The sequence below is a fragment of the Lingula anatina genome, chromosome 8, assembly GCF_051362555.1.
Source record: "Lingula anatina isolate TDL-2025a chromosome 8, LinAna3.0, whole genome shotgun sequence".
Classification (NCBI taxonomy): Eukaryota; Metazoa; Brachiopoda; class Lingulata; order Lingulida; family Lingulidae; genus Lingula; species Lingula anatina.
In genome coordinates this window covers 7317564-7336636 of record NC_141774.1, presented here as the reverse complement: position 1 = coordinate 7336636, position 19073 = coordinate 7317564, and the positions used below count along the sequence as shown (strand labels likewise).

Here is a 19073-nt window from a genome sequence, read left to right as displayed (position 1 = left end):
TATTTATTTTTAAAATTTGTTTATATGCAGGTCATTTGGTTGATCCACTGAATCAGATGTACTTTTTAGAAATGAAACAAACTGATCAGAAGAAAATATAACATCTTTATTAAGTCAATAAAAATATTTTCTTTAGTAAATGAAGCACATAAAGTACCTGTAGCTAAAATGTGTATTGAATAAAATTAATTTAACAATGAGTAACAATGGTGGGATATTCCATATGAAATAGAAACTGTAATTTACTTGAAAGTGTGTAAAAACCAAGTAATAACTTTGAAGTATAAAAAATAGAATATGAAGTACTTATAAAATCTAAAATTATATGGAACAAAACACTGACCAACATGACCAAGGGAGATTTTTTTTTTTTTTTTTTTTTTGTACAATCTGGATTATTTTCAGATTTCATAAAAAAATTGGTCCCTGTGTAGAGTGAAAACATACAATATGGTTTAAAAATGACAGCTTTGAATTATGGCGTTATTTCTCTAAGTAAGGGGGAAAATGAATTAAACCACAGAAAAAAAATTCAACAGTTCTTATTTTCAATTTAAAAAAAAAAAAAAAAAAACAAACATTTTCCACAAGTCCTCCAGGACTATGGTTAGTACAAACAAATGAAAAACCAGCAATACTTAACATACGTAATACTTCATACCTCATATCAAGTGTGTTAAAAAAACTGAAATTCAAGACTTCTAATCAGTATAAATGGCTATTAACAAGAATTAATTCTGAGACATGTAACAGATCTCAAAATTTGTTGGACCTGATGTGCAAATCGGTTGTAGAAACCAATTTTTACTTCAGTGTAAGTTTGTGTAAATCTCCATAGACAATATTTCTGGCCCCCGAACCTCCATGGATGAAAATGGTGTCCTTATCAACACAACAAACATGTCCCTCCCTCCCCAAAGAGCTCACTCCAAGTTTAAACCATTCCACATGGGACTCCAATCTCACCAAGAACATTTCTCCAACAGGCTCTCGACTTTTACCATCAAACGTATCGCCACCATGAATGAAAATACACCCATGGCCACCAGCCGCGATGTGATGCTTCCTGCCGCACGGCAGTTTAGCCATTGGTTGTAACTTTTGAGACCTGACCGACAGGTCTGAGAGGATCGATGGAGCAGATGGCCCACCTGGAATTTCTCTGAACCCTTGGTGCTGATCGACCAGTTTATCACTGCGCCCCCCGATGATGATGAGCCTTGAGCCTAATATATTACATGTGTGGCCCGAGCGTGAAGCAAGGCCCATTGTGTGTTCTGAATAATGAAAAGCACCCTTATGCACACTACCAGTCAACAAGAAAGCGTTCCCAAACTTCCGCTGTAACCGCGTGCTACCCTCACGTCCAATTATCAGAATACTTGCATCCTTTAACACTACTGCTGTATGTGAGCTGAGACCGGCACCTTCGGGAAAGCCTGTCACCGTTGGCTGTGGCATCCATTTTTCTTCCTGCGTGTCAAACATGTAAACATCAGCGCAGCGTTTTTTACCAGTCCAGCCTCCGATTAGAACAAAGTACCTATTCTCTAACAGCACCGCAGCATGATGGTTTAAAAATGGTGATCCCTCCTTCAAAATCTCTCTCCATGTGCTCGATATGAAATTGAACTGGTAGAGTTTATTGCAGGGGGTGGTGCCCCCCTTTTTATCCACACCGCCGTGAACGTAAATGTTTCCACCAACGAGACATGCAACATGGTGGCAAAGGGCCGGACCACAGGGACTGACCACTTCAAACTGGACATCTGGGATGGCAGGGGCTGCTGCCATGGCAACCTGTAATAAGAAAAAAAAAATACAGTTGTAGTGCAACATGCAGGCATTGTCCAGTGGAAAAAATTGATAAAATAATACATAAATTAGCTGTAAAGTGCATATTCAAAATATGTATTCAATGTATTATAGACAGGATGGTATGACAGTTAAAATATATATTTTTAAGTAAGCATTAGAGAAACAATTGTTTTAACAAAACTAATTGTAAAAGATACATAATTCAATTATAATTTCAATGGAAAAATATGTATGAAAATAGCATGACCATTTGAATTAGTATGTAAATACAAAAAAGAACTTGACAGTACTTGTACTGTATATGTTAATTCTAAATTAAAGTATTTGACAGTTAATATAATAAAATACTTATCAGTTATTAAATCAATTATTACACAAATACATTCAGATCTAAAGTTTGGTCATGTATTTTTATCATTTTGTTTGTCTATTGTATGGTATTAGCATGTGCTCAAATGACAATGTTGTACATAGCATGTATGTACTATGTAGAACGTAAATATGTACACAGTACAAGATGTGAAAATTATGTAGAAATTAGCGGCAGTGGGATATACAGACAGCTGTTAAGTGTCTGGACTAGCCGATCTAATTGTCCACATTTAGTTACCAGTTCAAGAACATCACTTAACATCTTAAGATTGAATTTTTATATTTATTTTTAGATATGCTTTTCTTATTTGAATTTCATGCGTTATTGCATGGCGCAAAATCGTAATAAATTACACTATACAATTTCAAAATGAATATAAATTTTGTGAATCTTATTAAATAATTCAACATCCATTCAAAACGATTATCTCCTCAAAAAATATACCTTAAAATATTCCAAATTTGTTGTTGAATTGACAAAATCTGGCTGGAATCTAAGGTAAACAACAGAAGCTGCAGGAAGCAGCCATCTTTAAAGCCCGGATGAACGCAAGCACCTGTACCCACAATGCATCAGGCTTTGTTACCGGCGCTGGCGTGCTCAGAGAGAGAAAATTAACGTATTCTGTCCAAATTTACTTCAGAGGAGCTAGGTAAGTCGGGGTTGTGCTGATATTTCTAAAGTATGAAGGGTAAAGTTATTGCACGCGAAGAATCGAGGGGAAATGGGGCCTCAGTGGAGCACATTGCGCGACACATCTTGTCGGTCTCAACCAAAATGGAAGAATGAAGCCGATTGCGTTGAATGATTGTGCTTGAGCATATTCGCCGCCTCATCTGTACAATTTGCCGCTAACAGAATCGCCAGAACGAAACTACTTTATTCCATCAAGGTTTCTACCTTCTTAATAATTGAGCAGTTAGCTCGGATGGTTTTCGGGGGTGTATATTTTTGGTTTTGAATGCAAAACCCGCCCATGCTATTCATGGCTTATTATAATGACGAGGCGTAATGTATGCACCGCAGTTATTGGAAAACTGGGTCAAGTTGTTGTAGGTTTCCAGGTTATCGATTTCGTTATTGAATTTTTGCTTTCTTTATCACGGAGATTAAAAACAACTGTGAATTATTGTAAGACAAAATTTTGTTATGTGAACTATTTATTTATTTATTTATTTTTTTTTTATTTTATTTATTTTTTTTGTTATTTCATTTATGTATTTTTGGGATTTGTTTACGTGGATATCTTTGAAAAGTGAAAAAAGATTGTCAAGTTTCTTATAGGTTCCTTAGCTTGCAGTTTAGTGCACGTTCAAATCACAGCAGATCAAAGTTATTTATTTATTTATTATTTTTTTTTTTTCATTTACTTTGCCGCTTATCTTGATTCTGGTCACCTTTTTAATTATTATTATTAAAATTTCTCAATACATGACCCAAACAATAATTGAATTAAGATTTACTTCAGCATTTTACAGTACTAATTAATAATTCTAGCAAAAAAAAATGAACTTTTCATATTTTTCATTTACTTATATATCTTTTTACGTTGTTACAGTTAATACTTTTTAAATTGCGTAGTGAAATTTATTGCAAAAGCAAAAACATTTGCTGGCTTATCTCCTTGCAGCACTGTGTACAAAATGTCTGAGGGTACCCCAGTAGAGGCGGGGGTGGAAACTGTGAGCCGAGAAGACCAGGGCACTCCAGTACAGGATGAACCGGGAATGGAGACCTACATGGGACAAGATGGCGACCAGGCATTCCTCCACCAGGTGGAAGCACAAGGCACTCAAGAGGAGCCAGCTGTTGTGACTCAGCAAATCGAAGAGCAATCTACACAAGAATCGGGGATGGAGGTATAGTTGAATCTCAATCGGCCATTATTATTTACTATGAATTGAAATTTGTAACACTGACAATACTTTAAACAGAGTGAAAAATAAAATAAATAGATTAAACTATCATTCTTTCATTCATAGCAGAAAAATAAAAGGTTACATCTAAAAATATTAAATATTGTTAATTTTGAAAGGAACTTTATCAGTCATTGTCTAGAAAGTAACATGAGAACAAACTTATGAATGGTGAAATGAATGAAAATGTTAAACATTTGAAATGAGAATGAATATAAGCATTGAAAGATCACCATACAGTCTCATACAGTTCAGTGTGACGAAAAAGAAATATTTGATTGGAAATGTGATAATTTGCAGCCTGTAGCTAACCCTGCTGCAGAAGGTCAGATGCAGCCCTTGCTAGAAGACTCAGCTGACCAGCAGATGGCCCCACAGGACACAGACCAAGACATGCAGCAACCAATGGAACCACAAATTGATATCGAAAGTGACCAGCAGATGGAGCCACCAGTTGACGTGGAAGCTGGGCAACAGATGGAGCCACAAGTTGATGTAGACGCTGGGCAACAGATGGAGCCACCAGTTGATGTAGAGGCTGGGCAACAGATGGAGCCACAGGTTGATGTAGAGGCTGGGCAACAGATGGAGCCACAGGTTGATGTGGAAGGTGGCCAGCAGATGGAGCCACAGGTTGATGTGGTAAATGACCCACAGGGGGAGCCAGCAGCAGAAGAACAACAGATGACAGCTGAGCAGATTATCGAACAACAAATGCTGATACAGCAGATGGCACAAGAACAAGCAGCAAGAGAACAACTGGTAAATAAACAAATAAATGAATAAAAAGTGGATGAATGAATGACTGGATAAATATATTTATTAGCGGAAACAAATAAATAAAAGAAAAAAATGATAGTGAATAAATAGGTACTATAGTAAGTAGACAGATAAGATTAGGATATAAGTAATAATAAGAGTGATGATAATTACAGTAATATTGGTAGTAGACATTTAGTGGCTGAGCAACAGTTTGCATAGAGTTGTACCAGCGTACATACAATTCCTTTTGTGTTTTGTACTGTATAATTATTGAAAGGGATATACAAAAACTGGTGTATATATCTGTATGTGGTTGCAGTGCATTTTGAATTTTCTTAAATCTTGAAAACATATACCTCATTATGTGCTAGTACTTATCAGTAATATTTTTTTTATCAGCATTTGTTAATGAGAATAAAAGAAGGTAAGATTATTGTTCCCTGACATTATTACTGATCTTATTCCAGGAGGCAATCCAGCAGCAAGCCATGGCCCAGCAGCATGTGGCTGTAGACCCCCAGCAGGAGGCCATGTTACAGCAACAACAGGTAAACATGGACCTCCTCATCATCCCATCTTCATCTATCTCTTCATCCCCATTTTCCTCCCTATCCTCTGCCTTCCCTACCTCCCTCAACCTTATCTCCTTTTCTTTCCCATACCCCTCCTCATCCCACAAACCTGACCCCTCCTCATCCCACAAACCTGACCCCTCCTCATCCCACAATCCTAACCCCTCCTCATCCCTTCCTCATCCCACAATCCTGACCCCTCCTCATCCCCTCCTCATCCCACAAACTTGACCCCTCCTCATCCCCTCCTCATCCCACAAACCTGACCCCTCCTCATCCCCTCCTCATCCCACAAACCTGACCCCTCCTCATCCCACAAACCTGTCCCCTCTTCATTCTCTCCTTCTCCTTCCTCCTCCCCCTACCCCTATACCACACCCCCTAGCTACCACTCCTCAGCCATAACCCCTCCTCCACCTCCTCCTTCACCCCCTACCTTTCTGCAGCCATTACCCCTCCTCTACCACCCCCTTCCCTAATCCTCCCCCCCCCCCCCCCCACTATCCCTCCCTCTCTAACTGCATCTAACAAATCCAACCACCACATTAAGGCTAAGTAAACTTGTTATTCATGGATTGAAGTAGGGTACAAGGATGAAGAAATAGCCTTCTTTTTTAACATTATGCAAATTGGACAGGTGCCACTTTCAGTATTTCTGCCACACGTGCATGTAGGTCTGAGGTATTAATGTGAAGTCCTGATGTTTGAATGCCATCATAGATATGAGGATTTCTAGCCTTTTTTCACATCAAGGAGGCGGTTGATTCTGTGGTTAGAGCTCCGTTGGTCAAACACCCCTTGTGCGTTTAGTTGAAATTAATAGCAGTGACAAAAAAATAGGAAGAAAAATAATACAATATTCCAAAATAAAAAGAATTGTCCTCCCTGATCATATCAAATATGGAAGCTGAGATAGTTATAATAATTGATACTAAAAAACTTGCTCAGTTATATTACTTTTTCTTCCAAAAGTTTACAATAATTTATGTTTGCTTTTTAATATCAGGGGGTAATGGAAACAGACCAAGTGGCAATTAATGAGGCCCAGGCAGCAGAGGTAGGTTTTCTTGACAGTGACTGGTTACAACTGCATGTTGGTGGTAAATGTTGGTGCACTTTCCTCTAAATAGGTGATACATGGGAATTTTTTTATTACATAAGCTAATTCTAATGATCTTAAGAGTTTGATTTTAAAAAAAGTTTCTTGTACTCACATGAAGCAAATGTTATGAATTTTGTCATGTTTGTCTCAGTCCTTTATCATTTACGGACATTAATATAATGATATGGTGTTGTCATAATTTATGTTTTATAACTTAATTTATTAATTTTATTTTTCCTCATTTTAGTCTCAGGTCCAGGGAGAAGAGGAAGAGGCCCCCACCATCCAAGCAGCTGTGGGTGATGACCAGGGGGTACCGGGGGAGGGAGGTGAGGAACCCCCGACATTGGAGGCCCAGGAACCCGTGCAAGAAACCAACTACGTCATCATTCAAGTCAACGAGAACGGCGAGGCAGAACTGCATCCTGCATCAGCCGTCCAGACGCAGATGGCACCACCGCAGCAGGTGATTACATCACAGCCAGCAACTGCGGCGACTGTTGTTGCCCAATCAGCGACTAAGGCGTCGGTGGCTGCGGGACAGTCCTCTGGGGTGGAGGTGGAGGGAGAGAAGAAGAAGACGGACCATGCTCTGTTGAGGCGACCCATAGAGTTGGGAGTATCTGGCGTCCAGCAAGTCATTAATTGTATTAAGTCAGGGACTGATGAGGTATGTTATATTCATGAAAAAATGTTTTATGAATTTTTCATCTTGTTGTATAATTTCATATACATTAAATATCCATTTCATTTTTTTTTAAGGATGAATTTTGAATACCAAATTACTTTGAAATTGTATCGTTTCATTTACTTTTTCTATAAATTTTTACACATTTCTTATTATTTTTGGTGTATTTATAGTCATCTTTTTGATTTTATTTTACAATACCTGTCATGTGCTTTTAGTTGCAAGTTGAGCAGTGACAGAAAAAAAATGGAGTGCGTATTTTTTTATATCAAAGGGTGGTCTGTTGGAGTTAATTGTACCTAAAGTTCACCGTTTATTCTCTAGATGGAGTTGCCAGTTACTTTGCCATTTTCCCCCATCCGTAATTTATATTTTTCAGAGAAAGACCTTGGAGATTTTTATGTCATTTATAACACTGCCAATAATTCACTTTTACTTTTTCAGATGAACTCCCTGATAATTTTAATGTCAAAAATGTACCTCATATAGCTTAAATCAGTTATGATGAATCTTTTCCAGATGATGTCCCTTGTATATTTCAAAGTCAAAATTTCACCTTGGTAATATAGTTGCCAGGCAAAGTCCCTGGAGATTTTTATGTCAATAATTTATCTCTTTTACCCTAATTTTTTTCAGATGAAGTCACTAGGTGTTTTCATGTCAGAAATTCACCTCTTTTATTTAAATTTCACCTTCAGTTGATAATATTTTTGCCAGGTAAAGTCCCTGGAGATTTTTATGTCATTTACTCACCTCTTTTACCAAAATCTTTCCAGATGAAGTCCCTCCTAGTCAGCGAGTGCCATGTCATCTTTGAGTGTCGTGTCTGTCGTAACCTGTTCCGAGGCTTACCCAACTTCATCGCCCACAAGCGCATCTACTGCAAGGACTCGTTCCGCTCGGCGCGTCTGAGAATGTCCGAAGGCGGAGAAGATGAGCTGGTGATTCTACAGCCTGAGGGTGCCGACCGTGAGTATGATAAGAATTCCCTTACAATGAAAAGTTTGCTGTAACGAGTTTTGTAAGAAAAATTTTCTTGCTGCTAACTTGCAGCCATATTGCAGCAAACTTGCTGCAAATTTGCAAGAAGGAATTGCAGTTTGCACCAGTATTGCAGCAGATTTGCTGTGAATTTGCAGCAGGCCTGATATTTTGCTTAGGGTAATTGCTATAAACCAGTCAAGGGGATGTACATACTAGCAGGTTTAAGTGGGAGTATTCAAGACCATTTGTGGGATATATGCTGGTCCCAAACACAAATGGTGTTAAAGGAATGCTGTATATTTTGTTGGAAACTACAGAAGGAAGGGATAATTGTAAATAATGATAAGGGACTAACTCAGTTTTTAGTGATGTAATGAAAGGGTTCTAATGTCCCTGTTTCAATTGGTGGGCAGGGAATTTTGGTTCAGATGTCTTTTGTGCATATATCATTCTTTTTTGATGCATATGCCCAAGTCTGAGAAATAATAGAAATACTTTTAAGGTGCTGAATGATATTCATGCTGTTTTTGTCTTTTTTTTCCTCATTGTGGAGAGACGTATACGATGAGTCTGTGTATGTGTTATTTGACTTCTTTGTTTTTTTTATGACAGTGAGCATGGATGACCTCCAGGGTGACGATGATGCACCACCAGTGCTTGTACGTGAAGGCAATATCCCACGGGACAGGAAAGATGGCAAGCTGTCACGTGTCGTGGAGTTGGAACGCATCCCAGGCAACAGTAACGCTGTGCGCATGAAGCGCCAGGGAGACCCGGAAGGCACGCCACGGACCAAGAGGAGTCGTATCGGGCGCATGTTTGGGGAGGAGTACTACACGGAGGAAGACCTGGCCCTTGCTGAGCCAGACCAGAACATGACCCGCATTCGTCGACGCACGATGGATGGCTCGGACATAGGATCCCCTGCTGCAGCACGTCTGGCAGAGAGACACGACGTTGATCTTCGCACCCTGGCCTGTCTGAACTGTAACACCACTTACTCCTCGATCAAGACACTGAATTTCCACATGCAGTCGCTTCACTCGGACACGCGTACGTTCTACCCCTGCATCTTCTGCAACAACGTGTTCGCGCAGCTGTGGGGTGTCACGCGCCACATCATGCGCAGCCACAAGAAGTCCAAGGAGGAAGTGGAGGACATGCGCGAGACCTTGCGACAGCGCGCATTTTCCAAGACCGTGGACGAGATGGGAGAGTACGAGACCCCGCGTCACAACAAGGACGTGATCCAGAAAGGAGGGGATCGAGGATCAGTGGATGGTGAGGAAGAGGAGCAGGATTTAGTGAATGTGAAGAGTGACCCTCAGGATAAAGGAGCTGAGGAAGAGATGGAGGATGAGGGTAGGATGTAGTTTTAGAAAGATGAGAAACTGGTTGGAACCCAACGCCCCCCCCCCCCCCCCCACACCCCCACCCCCACCCCCCAAAATAATGAAAATCTGTTTCAAAAGTTAGACTTCATGCTCAGGTTTCACTACTGTATTGAAAGTGTAAGTTCAGATACTGTTGAAAAGCAAGTTTAACAATTTATATAATACACAAGCTATTCATTATCTCTTGAATAAAAAACATGTCTGTCTTCTTAATTACTGTATATACCTCATTTCCTCAGTCTATGGTGGAGCTCACATCAAGAATTGGGTCACACAATCCAAACCCTTTGGTGAAATCCCCACTAAGAAATGTCATGCCTCATATGAAACGGTTCTTAATTTAACCAACATACACAAACTTTTTTTAACCAGCTATGGGCGAAGAAGATGAAGAAGGAAGAGGGAAATCAGAAGATGTTTACGAATTTGATGAAGAAGACCAACCATCTTCGGGCGTCAAGCGTTCCAACAGCGCCAAGAAAGAGAGCAACTCCCCCGTAATCTTGAAATACAGTGACGAGGATGAGGCGCTGATCGAGTCCAACATTGATATGAAGAACCTCATTTGTCTGAAATGTGACCGCCAATACGGAAGTATTTCTAATCTCCGTCGTCATGCTGTCCGCCATCTTGGTTGGCGTCGCTTCAAGTGCAAACTGTGCAAGTTTATGTCTTATAACAGGTATTACAGTAATAAGAATCTCTTTAAAATAAATTTGGAACTTTTTTCCTCAGATTGAAATAAGCGTAATGAAATCTGTTCAATGATTTATTTTAATTTTTAAATTAATATATTTGTTCAGTATCGATCTATCAGCCTCATAATTTCTATATTTGTGCCTTCAAACATTTTTTTCTCTCAGTGATTTTGGCAATTTTTTACCAGGTGTCACTTTCCCCCTCCTGTTATGAATTCCAGTTACTAGTCCTGTGCATCATTATTTGATTTGTTTAATTGAAAGTTATCATATTGCTATGAAATTTGAAATTATTATAGTTATATTCTGTACAAATTCTTACAATATACTGAGGTTTTTTAATAAACACCCAAATAGGATACATACACACTAAAAGATTATAGTTTGGCACAGATATTTCTCTAAATTATAATGAATAAGAACTATGAATATAGAGTAGGTAAACTTCTTTTAAGTAATCCTTGTTTTAATCAACTTTTCTTTTGTGCAATATCGCAGGTCTGAATGTAAGAGCCATTTAAGGCGAATTCACACTGCAAAGATGCAGGGACAACCTGAACTCCTCAACTTTGTCATTGATTTGGAACATGAGGGTAAGTCAGCTAAGCGGAGCTTAATGGTATCATTCTATAAATGTGAGAACTTAGTTGTGCTTCTACTTCTGAGAAATGCACTGTGATTAAGAATTGAACAAATGTGTAGCTATGTTATTGATTTTAAGTTGTATGTGGCGTAGCTGCTACTCATTGAAATTTATGGTAATACTCTGTAAATCTGATCAATGTGAGTCGATCTGCATAGAGGCAACATCTGCTCTTGTTTGCTCTACCTCTTTCCCCCTATCCCTTTCTCTCTCTCCCTCTCTCTCTCTCTCTCTCTCTCTCTCTCTCTCTCTATCCTGTACTTTGGTGTATTTGTTTTATGTGATAATCTTTTTATGTCAGCCTCTCTAGCCTCCTTGATAATGTTAAAACACCTGTCACTTCAGTACTGAATTTCTTGTCATAGTGTAATTTGTTATTGTTATTTTGGTATCTGGAGTATGTAGGAAATGATTTGGTCCCACCTATTTGTATGTTTGTAGGGCCTGCAGAGTTGAAGATGGTTTGGGAACTGTAATTATTTTATTTCCCCCCCTGTTATTTCATTGTCGTGTTTTTCAGGTATTGGGAAAGTAATTGAGTCGGATGCTGTATTTTTCTCAGATGCCTTTGTAGAGTGTTTAATACAAAGTTAGCATTTTCTGACCAACCTGATGAAAGTTGCTGATTTTTGTTGTTGTTTGAAAGTGTTCAAGTCTGGGTTCACTTGGTTATGTGACACAGCATACTTGGTGTTGCAACCACCATTTTCCAAATTTGATTTTTTTTTTTTTTTTTACTTGAAGAAAACACCATAGATTCTTTCATGATGTATAACTGGACTTGCAGCCGAGGAAATGTTGCATTCTCTTCATGTAGACTTCTGCAGATCACTTTCAAATCACCTTCCAGGATTCCGTTTGGAGGGCAAAGACCTAACTTGCACAGAAGTTGCCCAATTACATATGTATTTTTGACTACCAATATATGTTTTTACTTTATTCTGAGAATTTATTAATTCAACTGGCTGCCCAGTTAAGTTTATGAACCGCAAAATTTTCGCAATTTCAATTATCAAGGCCTAGCCTGTAAGGAAAAATCATATTAGAATAGATAATTTAATTGGGGGGAAATCTCATAGCCCAAAAAGTGGAATCTTACTTTTAAAAATCTGTCACAAGCAAAAGGTCTTAAAAGAGTGAACCCAGATTTATATAAAAAATTGAATCTAATTTTTTTTAAACAATTGAATTTTTTAATCAGATCAGGTCAAAAGAGTTGTAATGGTTGAAGCCTAGATTTTGAATGGCTGAATACAGTTACAACTTTTTGGACACTTTACTCCATAGTTTTCAAACCAATCATTCTTTGTTTGATGCAGATTTCATCATTTATGAAATGAATTTTTTTTTCTAAACTTTTTAATACTAAAAACCTGAAATTGGAATGAGTTAATCTGTTAAGGCTACTGAGAGGCTGAATCAAGTTGTTTCTGTTTTATTGTTGAAGTTTTCAAGTTGAATTTAAAAATTAAAAACTTATTTAAGAGTGGAAGATTGCACATACTCTCAGATTAAGGGTTATCTTACCTGGTATTTTCCTGTCAAACTGAATTGTTCTTGACAAAAAAGTAAAAAAAGTCCACGCCTAGGAATTATTGCTTCTGAATCATTAGTTTCTGCTTGTGGGTTGGATGTTATATGCCTCTTTAGTTATGAAGATAAGTTTTAAAAGTTAACTGTCATATTTATACTATTTTTAAGGTGGGCATGAAGTTAAATCTCCCTGTGTGCAATGTTTTACTCCGAGCATTTTATTAAATGATGTTCATTGTTCTGAAACTAACCCCACAGAGCTTCAGAGATAAAAATCTCAGAATGTTTTCTATAAACATCAAATTTTTGTAATTTTATTGAACAACTTTATTTATGTAAAACATAGTATAGAAAAAAATGCCACAGCCTACAACTTCATGTCAAGCTAACTTGGTCTAAGTAATACAGGAGGCAAAGCCTTACAGTTTTTCATAGCTCTTGTTGATATTCAGTTTAATATGTATAAACCCTACTGGGCAGTTCTGATATTACTAACTTCTGATTGTAGACTCTACTGGTTGTTAAAAATTGCACTGCAACATTCAAAGTTTGTAAAATATTGTATGGGAAATATCTCGGGAAGTTTTAAGCTTATTGACTCAACTTGATAAAAATATTTGGGACACATTTCTCTCCTAACTTATTGATCACATCTTTCTCAACCATATTTTATTTCCCAAAAAATAAGTAAATTAATTAATTAATGAGAAGTATTTGATCTGACCTTGACCTATATTTTCCAGGAATAGCAGTGCATTCCCCCATCCGCCCCCAGCGTAGAACCATGATCACGGAGGCGGATATGAGGAAGTCTGGGTACAAACCAGAACGTGTTGACGATGACATGGACAATGGAAGTATGTCACAGGACGAGGAGAACAGCATGGAAGAAAGCATGATGACAACACCCGAGGTGAATATTTGGAGAGTTGTGATTGGTGAAAATTAGCTTGAATTTGATGATTATAATTTTTTTTTTTAATCCGTAAATTGACTAGGTTAGAAGCAGTCTTTGGTAAGACTGGTTAAAAGATGCTGGAAGATATGGGTTATTTTTAAAAATTGTCGTTCATTTTTATTTATTTATTTAGTAAGTTTGAGTGTTATTTTAGTGTTTAATTTTTTGTTGTTTTGGTGTGTGGGTTTTTATTATTATTATTTTTTTTTTTTATCAACTTTCATCTGTATCTGTTGGTTAAGATTTTCTTACTAACATAAGTCTTTCCATCCATTATTTCAAGAAAGTTATACTCTGTGGTACAGTTCAAAGTCACATGTGATTGGTAATTATAGACAAAGCTATTATATTAAATAACATTAATAAATTATTCAATTTATACAATACTAGTTGTGATAAAAACATTCGATTTTTCAATTATCCAGCCATGCTCTGTTACAGGGATTTTCCAGGGTAAAAGGCTCTGGCCGTCGCTCCTCTGGCAAGGCCGCGCCCAAAGTAGACCGCATGACCACCCTGGTGACCAGGTCAGGGTCGTATCCCAAGGGGGTGATGACCAGGAGTGCTAGGAAGGGGAAGGGGTCACAAGTGGGCCCAGGTGGGTACTGAGGGGGGTCAGGGTCGTATCCCAAGGGGGTGATGACCAGGAGTGCTAGGAAGGGGAAGGGGTCACAAGTGGGGCCAGGTGGGTATTGAGGGGGATGATGACAATGATAATGGTGATTAAGATTATGATAATCATATTATCATGTTGATTATCACAGTGATGAAAATGATAATTGTGATTCAGATGATACCAGATAGTGATGAAAATGATGGTTAAAATGATGATACTTATGAAATTCTTGTTTGATTGTATTATGATCATAATTATAATGATAACAGTAATGAAAAGAATCATTGTATTTTCCTGATGATGAAAATCATATTTATATCTTCACAATGATAATGATAATGGTTACATTGGTATAATAATAATGATGATGATGATAGTAAGTCCCAAGTGCAACAAGTTCTGATATTACATTAGTAATAAAACATGTTAATCAATTGATTATGATATAACATGAATAGTTATGATGCCAGTGAGACTGACTCTCTCTCTCTCTCTCTCTTTCTCTCTCTCGCTCTCTCACTCTCACTTACTCTCACTCAGCAATCTTATATTCAAATATTTTAACTTCTTACACACCCAGTCACTCTTTCTGCGGTGCATTTAGTGCAAGTCCTCTTCCTCATGTCACATATTTCTTACATCCCCAGGTAACGATGACTTTGGCTTTGCTGCCCTAGCAGGAGATGGAGACAACGCTGGGACCACGGTGACTGTCCCAGAGGGCACCACTGTAGTGGAAGTCCATCTCATTCCCACGTCATCTGGGGACGTCAAGTACGAGTCCGATGGCTCCATTGTTGTCAGTAGCATTCAGGTATGGAGATATGAAGCGTTAGTATTATAGTTATACAACCATTACATGGGTGCAGTTATAATGTGAATAGGAGATTATGTTAGGATGTTTATACTAATTTTTAAGTTTTATTTAGTGTTTATTTCTGAAGTTAGATTTTAAAAAAAGATTAAACTTTTTTTGTTTGTTTGGTTGTTGTTCATTTTTATTAAGAAATCTTGTACAATATTTTTTTTTTCTTAACTTAAAACTTACCTTAATATTTGTGTTACTTATTACTCAATTTTTGGGAACCGAAGTGTCCCATTTTATATAGCTTAATATATACAATTACTGTGCATATTTTAATAGATAAGGCCAAGACTTTGAATTTATCTCTCGGCTCTCTTCCATCACAGGCCTTTGAGCAGATGGCATGCAACACAGAGGTTGAACAAGAGGAAGAGGAAAGCGACATGGTGGTGGCTCAAGCCAAGCGCGTCAATCCCGGCCAAACAGCGACCATTCCAGAGGAAGCCCTACGCAAGGTAGAGAGTGGCGAAATGACCGCTGGTGAGCTTTTCCAGCTTTTCCAAGTGCAAGAGGGAACTAGTGGAACTGCCGCTGCTGCAGCTGGCGCCGCTTCTGCAGCAGAGACAGCTGAGGGTACTGGAGAATAGGGGGCATTGTTGTTCAAGATGGTCTTTGAATATTTCAGTTATTTTGATGTTGACTTTATTTTAACTGAAATGATCCCCCATTTTTTTTTCTTTTTTACACAGAACAAAAAAAAATGTCACAGTCTAGATGAATTTAAATTGTTACTCAGTGGGCGAATTTACAGTGATGTTGTGACTGTCAAACTTAGTACCATGCCATTTTGTGGTCAAAAACCATAATTCACAGCTTAATGACTTAATCACAGTGGCTGTGGACCATTAAAGTGATGATAAGATTGGGAATGGTGAGCTAACCGTAAGCACAGTTTGTCTAAGATAGGAAGTACTAAATTTTGCAATCACAGTAGAACCGCTAATGAGGCTTTGTTAAAATCTGCCTTAATCTGATTAGTCTACTTTATTTTAGTTTTTTAGTTCTTTTAATCTTAGACATTTATTAATTGTTTTTAGTGAAATGGTGGTGTTAATAGTAATAATGCCCAGGGAAGATGTAGCCTTCTGTAGGGCATCAACTTAATGATATTGTTTTGCTTATGACAAGTTTAAACTCTAGATGCATTAATAACAATCATCATAATTGTAAAGCTTGAATATTGGCATGCTTAAAGCAGTTACTGTCTCTTAAGGATTTGAGATCTTGCTAAGAGGATTGGAATTACATGACAGCAGAGGGTTATGGGTTACAATCAAGGCAAGCCAGATTAGAAAAATGGACCGGGGGAGTCAGATACACCGATTTGTGCTGATAAGATCTTCTTTAGACAAATCTGTATATTTTCATAAGTTTTCACCTAAGATTCTTGACAATGGCCAATAGAGGATTTTATTTAAAGTTTTTTTTTTTTTTTTTTTTTTTTTTTTTGGGGGGGGGGGGTGTTACAAGGATTACCAAAGAAATCCTTACTGAGCCAGGCAAGTATACTAATAGAATTTTACTCTGTACTAGTAAGTGGGGACAGGCACGGGTATAACTGCTTGTCATTATATTATTCCTAGATGAGGGAGAAGTGTACATGGCTTATTTTGCCCCCAACTGCCCAATGTGACAGGAATGGTACCCCACCAGAAACTTCAGTCATTTTCCCATTACTTATACAGGTAACATCTGTCCCATATACTGACCCCCAAACTTTTGGCAAACCCTAAAGCCTAGGTCCCAACTACGTTTTGGACGCACGGATTTTATGTTCCTTGCGTCCGGCTAGGACGTAGCTAGATCGCAGGGAAGAAATCAAGTAATTGGTGAAAATTTTCTTTGTGCTGTTTGCGACCTCCAAAAGTCGCACGAACCCCCACGTTTTCCCCATTTTCTTGGCCGTAGACCACACGTAGCAGCCCGTACGTTCGGTTGGGACCTAGGCTTAACTTACATATTAATCATGCCAGACTTATGGTGGCCTTTCCCGGGAATTCCATTCCTGCCACAAGGGCCCTTGCTCTCCCACTGCATGTTTATCTCCCAGCGGAGAAATAATGACATCACCACAGATAAAGAGAATAAATTGCTTCAATTTTAGTCATCTGTTTTATTATGATAAGCCATATGCCAGTATGTTAATATAGGCTTGCGTTGTCTGTTGCAATAATTTTACTGATATTAATGCTAAGTGTAAGAAAAATATGGGTTAATAGTTAGATTCTTTATATGGATGTATCTAGAATAGCCCTAATTTGTTAAAAACAAGTAGATTATTTGATTCAGAATATGATATTCGAAACATGGTCCGCACATTTTTTTTTCTCACTGATGTCAGTTTATGTGGCTTAATGTACCATTATAATTAGAATAAATGGTTTCCAAGGAAATGGAAGAAGAAATATGATTGGTCATGTATCATGTAATTAGAATAAATGGTTTCCTAGGAAATGGAAGAAGAAATATGGTTAGTTATGGTTTGATTTTTGCACAATCTAAAGTAAAGGTTATATGTTTGGCATCATGATTAAAATTGTGTCTTCTGAAAGAGGACAGATAAAATGCCCTCCTTAACACAATTTACATAATTGCGTGAAATGTCCTTCACAAATGAACAGAATTTTTGACTTATTAGATTAGTAATGAGGATACAAGGAATTTATTATAAGAAATGCAACTAAGCGTAAAAACATCCGATGTACACAATGTGCATCGTAGACAAATTAATTAAATTATTAATAAGGATACAGGAAATTTATTATAAGAAATACAGCTGAGTGTAAAAATATTCGATGTACACAATCTACATCGTATAAAAATTAATCAAATTATTAATAAGGATACAAGGAATTTATTATAAGAATTACAAGTGAGTGTAAAAATATCCAATGTACATCGTAGAATATACGTTGTCCGAATTATTATTGTTTTTAACCTGAAACGACTTTTGATTCAGTATCGTGTTTTTTACCAAATCTGATTTTCTTTAATTGGGCACCGGTGTAACGTGACAGAGATTCCCTTAGAGAGTCTGCTTGCCATTTATTTGTACAGGTAAGCCGAGCCCTAGATTACGACCCACTTAGGTCAGGCTAACCCTAACCATTAAAACAAAGTAAAGGGCGGACTTTCTGCTACACGACCCTCAGTTTCGTTACACCGGATCCTATCAATCGGATTCTTTTTTTATAAAAATGATATTATTACCTCAAGCATAATCAAGGAGCAAACATCTCAGTCATATTTAGTCCGGATGCTGTCGGGTTTTCCCAATTTAATAGGCACGTCCACTGCGTCATAAATAGCTTGCCATTATCTGGGGATTTTTTTCTTTATTTCCTCCCTCTCTCATCAAACAACAGTCTGGAATCCAGAGAAGTGACGTAAAGGGCACAAAATTACAACAATTAAAAAAAGTTTCCGTCCTTATAATCTATTTGCCCTAGAGGTTTATCTTTATTGTACCAAACGATTTTATAACTTAAGGCATTTTCCTTGTTTGGTCAGTTATAAGACCAAGACAAATTACACTTGTAGTTCTGGCCCCAGTTTCTCAAAATAATGATAATAATAATAAAATAGGTCCGGTTCCCTGGTTAGCAACTTAAAAGCCTATGTTAGATGATCACATGCGCACATCTTACCCTATCAGAAACAGTTACAGCACTCTCATGAAAATACTAGTCAGCTAAGCCAGTTCTCGAATCCCCTGCAACCAGCACTGTGTGTCACTTGGCTGAGTTGCAATTCCTGTGCTCTTAATTTATCTGCAAAAACGATCGAGTAGCCAGCAGCAATCATCAAAAACGGAACACATGTCGTCACAGTAGCACGGCACCCGTACAACATCATTGGAGACAACACTGCGCGTTGTACTGCCCTCCCTAAGGACGCAAAATGGTCGATTAACTGGGTAAATGAACTGCATCAAATCAGCCAACGGGCTGCGTGTTGTTGGCAAACCAATTTGGATACGATGGCGATGAAATATCCGAACGATTCTCAACCCCTATCCCGCTGAAAGATTCTGACTATGATATGCGGTTGTGCCAGGAAAGGGTTCCAGTCAAAGTGAAGCTTTCATTTATTCCTGGAAATCCTTTGGCGCTCTCTGCGATGTTCCTCCGAAAACGTTTTTTTCACGCCAG

At 37.9% G+C, this 19073-nt stretch overlaps 2 protein-coding genes across 2 annotated transcripts; one reads left to right on the top strand and one right to left on the bottom strand.

Moving 5' to 3' along the window:
- Positions 1–113: 113 nt before the first annotated feature.
- LOC106173034 (kelch domain-containing protein 9) lies at positions 114–2801 on the bottom strand. Its single transcript, XM_013554017.3, has 2 exons — positions 2636–2801; positions 114–1800 (listed from the first exon to the last, which is right to left on the bottom strand). Exon 2 carries the CDS (start codon positions 1792–1794, stop codon positions 805–807), a length of 990 nt encoding a protein of 329 aa, XP_013409471.3. The 5' UTR covers positions 1795–1800; positions 2636–2801; the 3' UTR covers positions 114–804.
- Positions 2684–17388, top strand: LOC106172989 (uncharacterized). The gene is made up of 14 exons (XM_024075087.2): positions 2684–2843; positions 3822–4050; positions 4408–4869; positions 5337–5417; positions 6448–6498; positions 6791–7213; positions 8008–8200; positions 8828–9577; positions 9982–10291; positions 10806–10900; positions 13227–13396; positions 13883–14039; positions 14705–14871; positions 15249–17388. Exons 1-14 carry the CDS (start codon positions 2734–2736, stop codon positions 15507–15509), a joined length of 3459 nt encoding a protein of 1152 aa, XP_023930855.2. The 5' UTR covers positions 2684–2733; the 3' UTR covers positions 15510–17388.
- Positions 17389–19073: the final 1685 nt, after the last annotated feature.

Coding starts and splice junctions, on each gene's coding strand:
- LOC106173034 (XM_013554017.3), bottom strand. CDS start 1,794: ATGGCAGCAGCCCCTGCCATCCCAGATGTCCAGTTTGAAGTGGTCAGT.
- LOC106172989 (XM_024075087.2), top strand. CDS start 2,734: ATGAACGCAAGCACCTGTACCCACAATGCATCAGGCTTTGTTACCGGC. Junction 8,201..8,827: donor ACAGCCTGAGGGTGCCGACC/GTGAGTATGATA, acceptor TTTTTATGACAG/TGAGCATGGATGACCTCCAG. Junction 13,397..13,882: donor GCATGATGACAACACCCGAG/GTGAATATTTGG, acceptor GCTCTGTTACAG/GGATTTTCCAGGGTAAAAGG.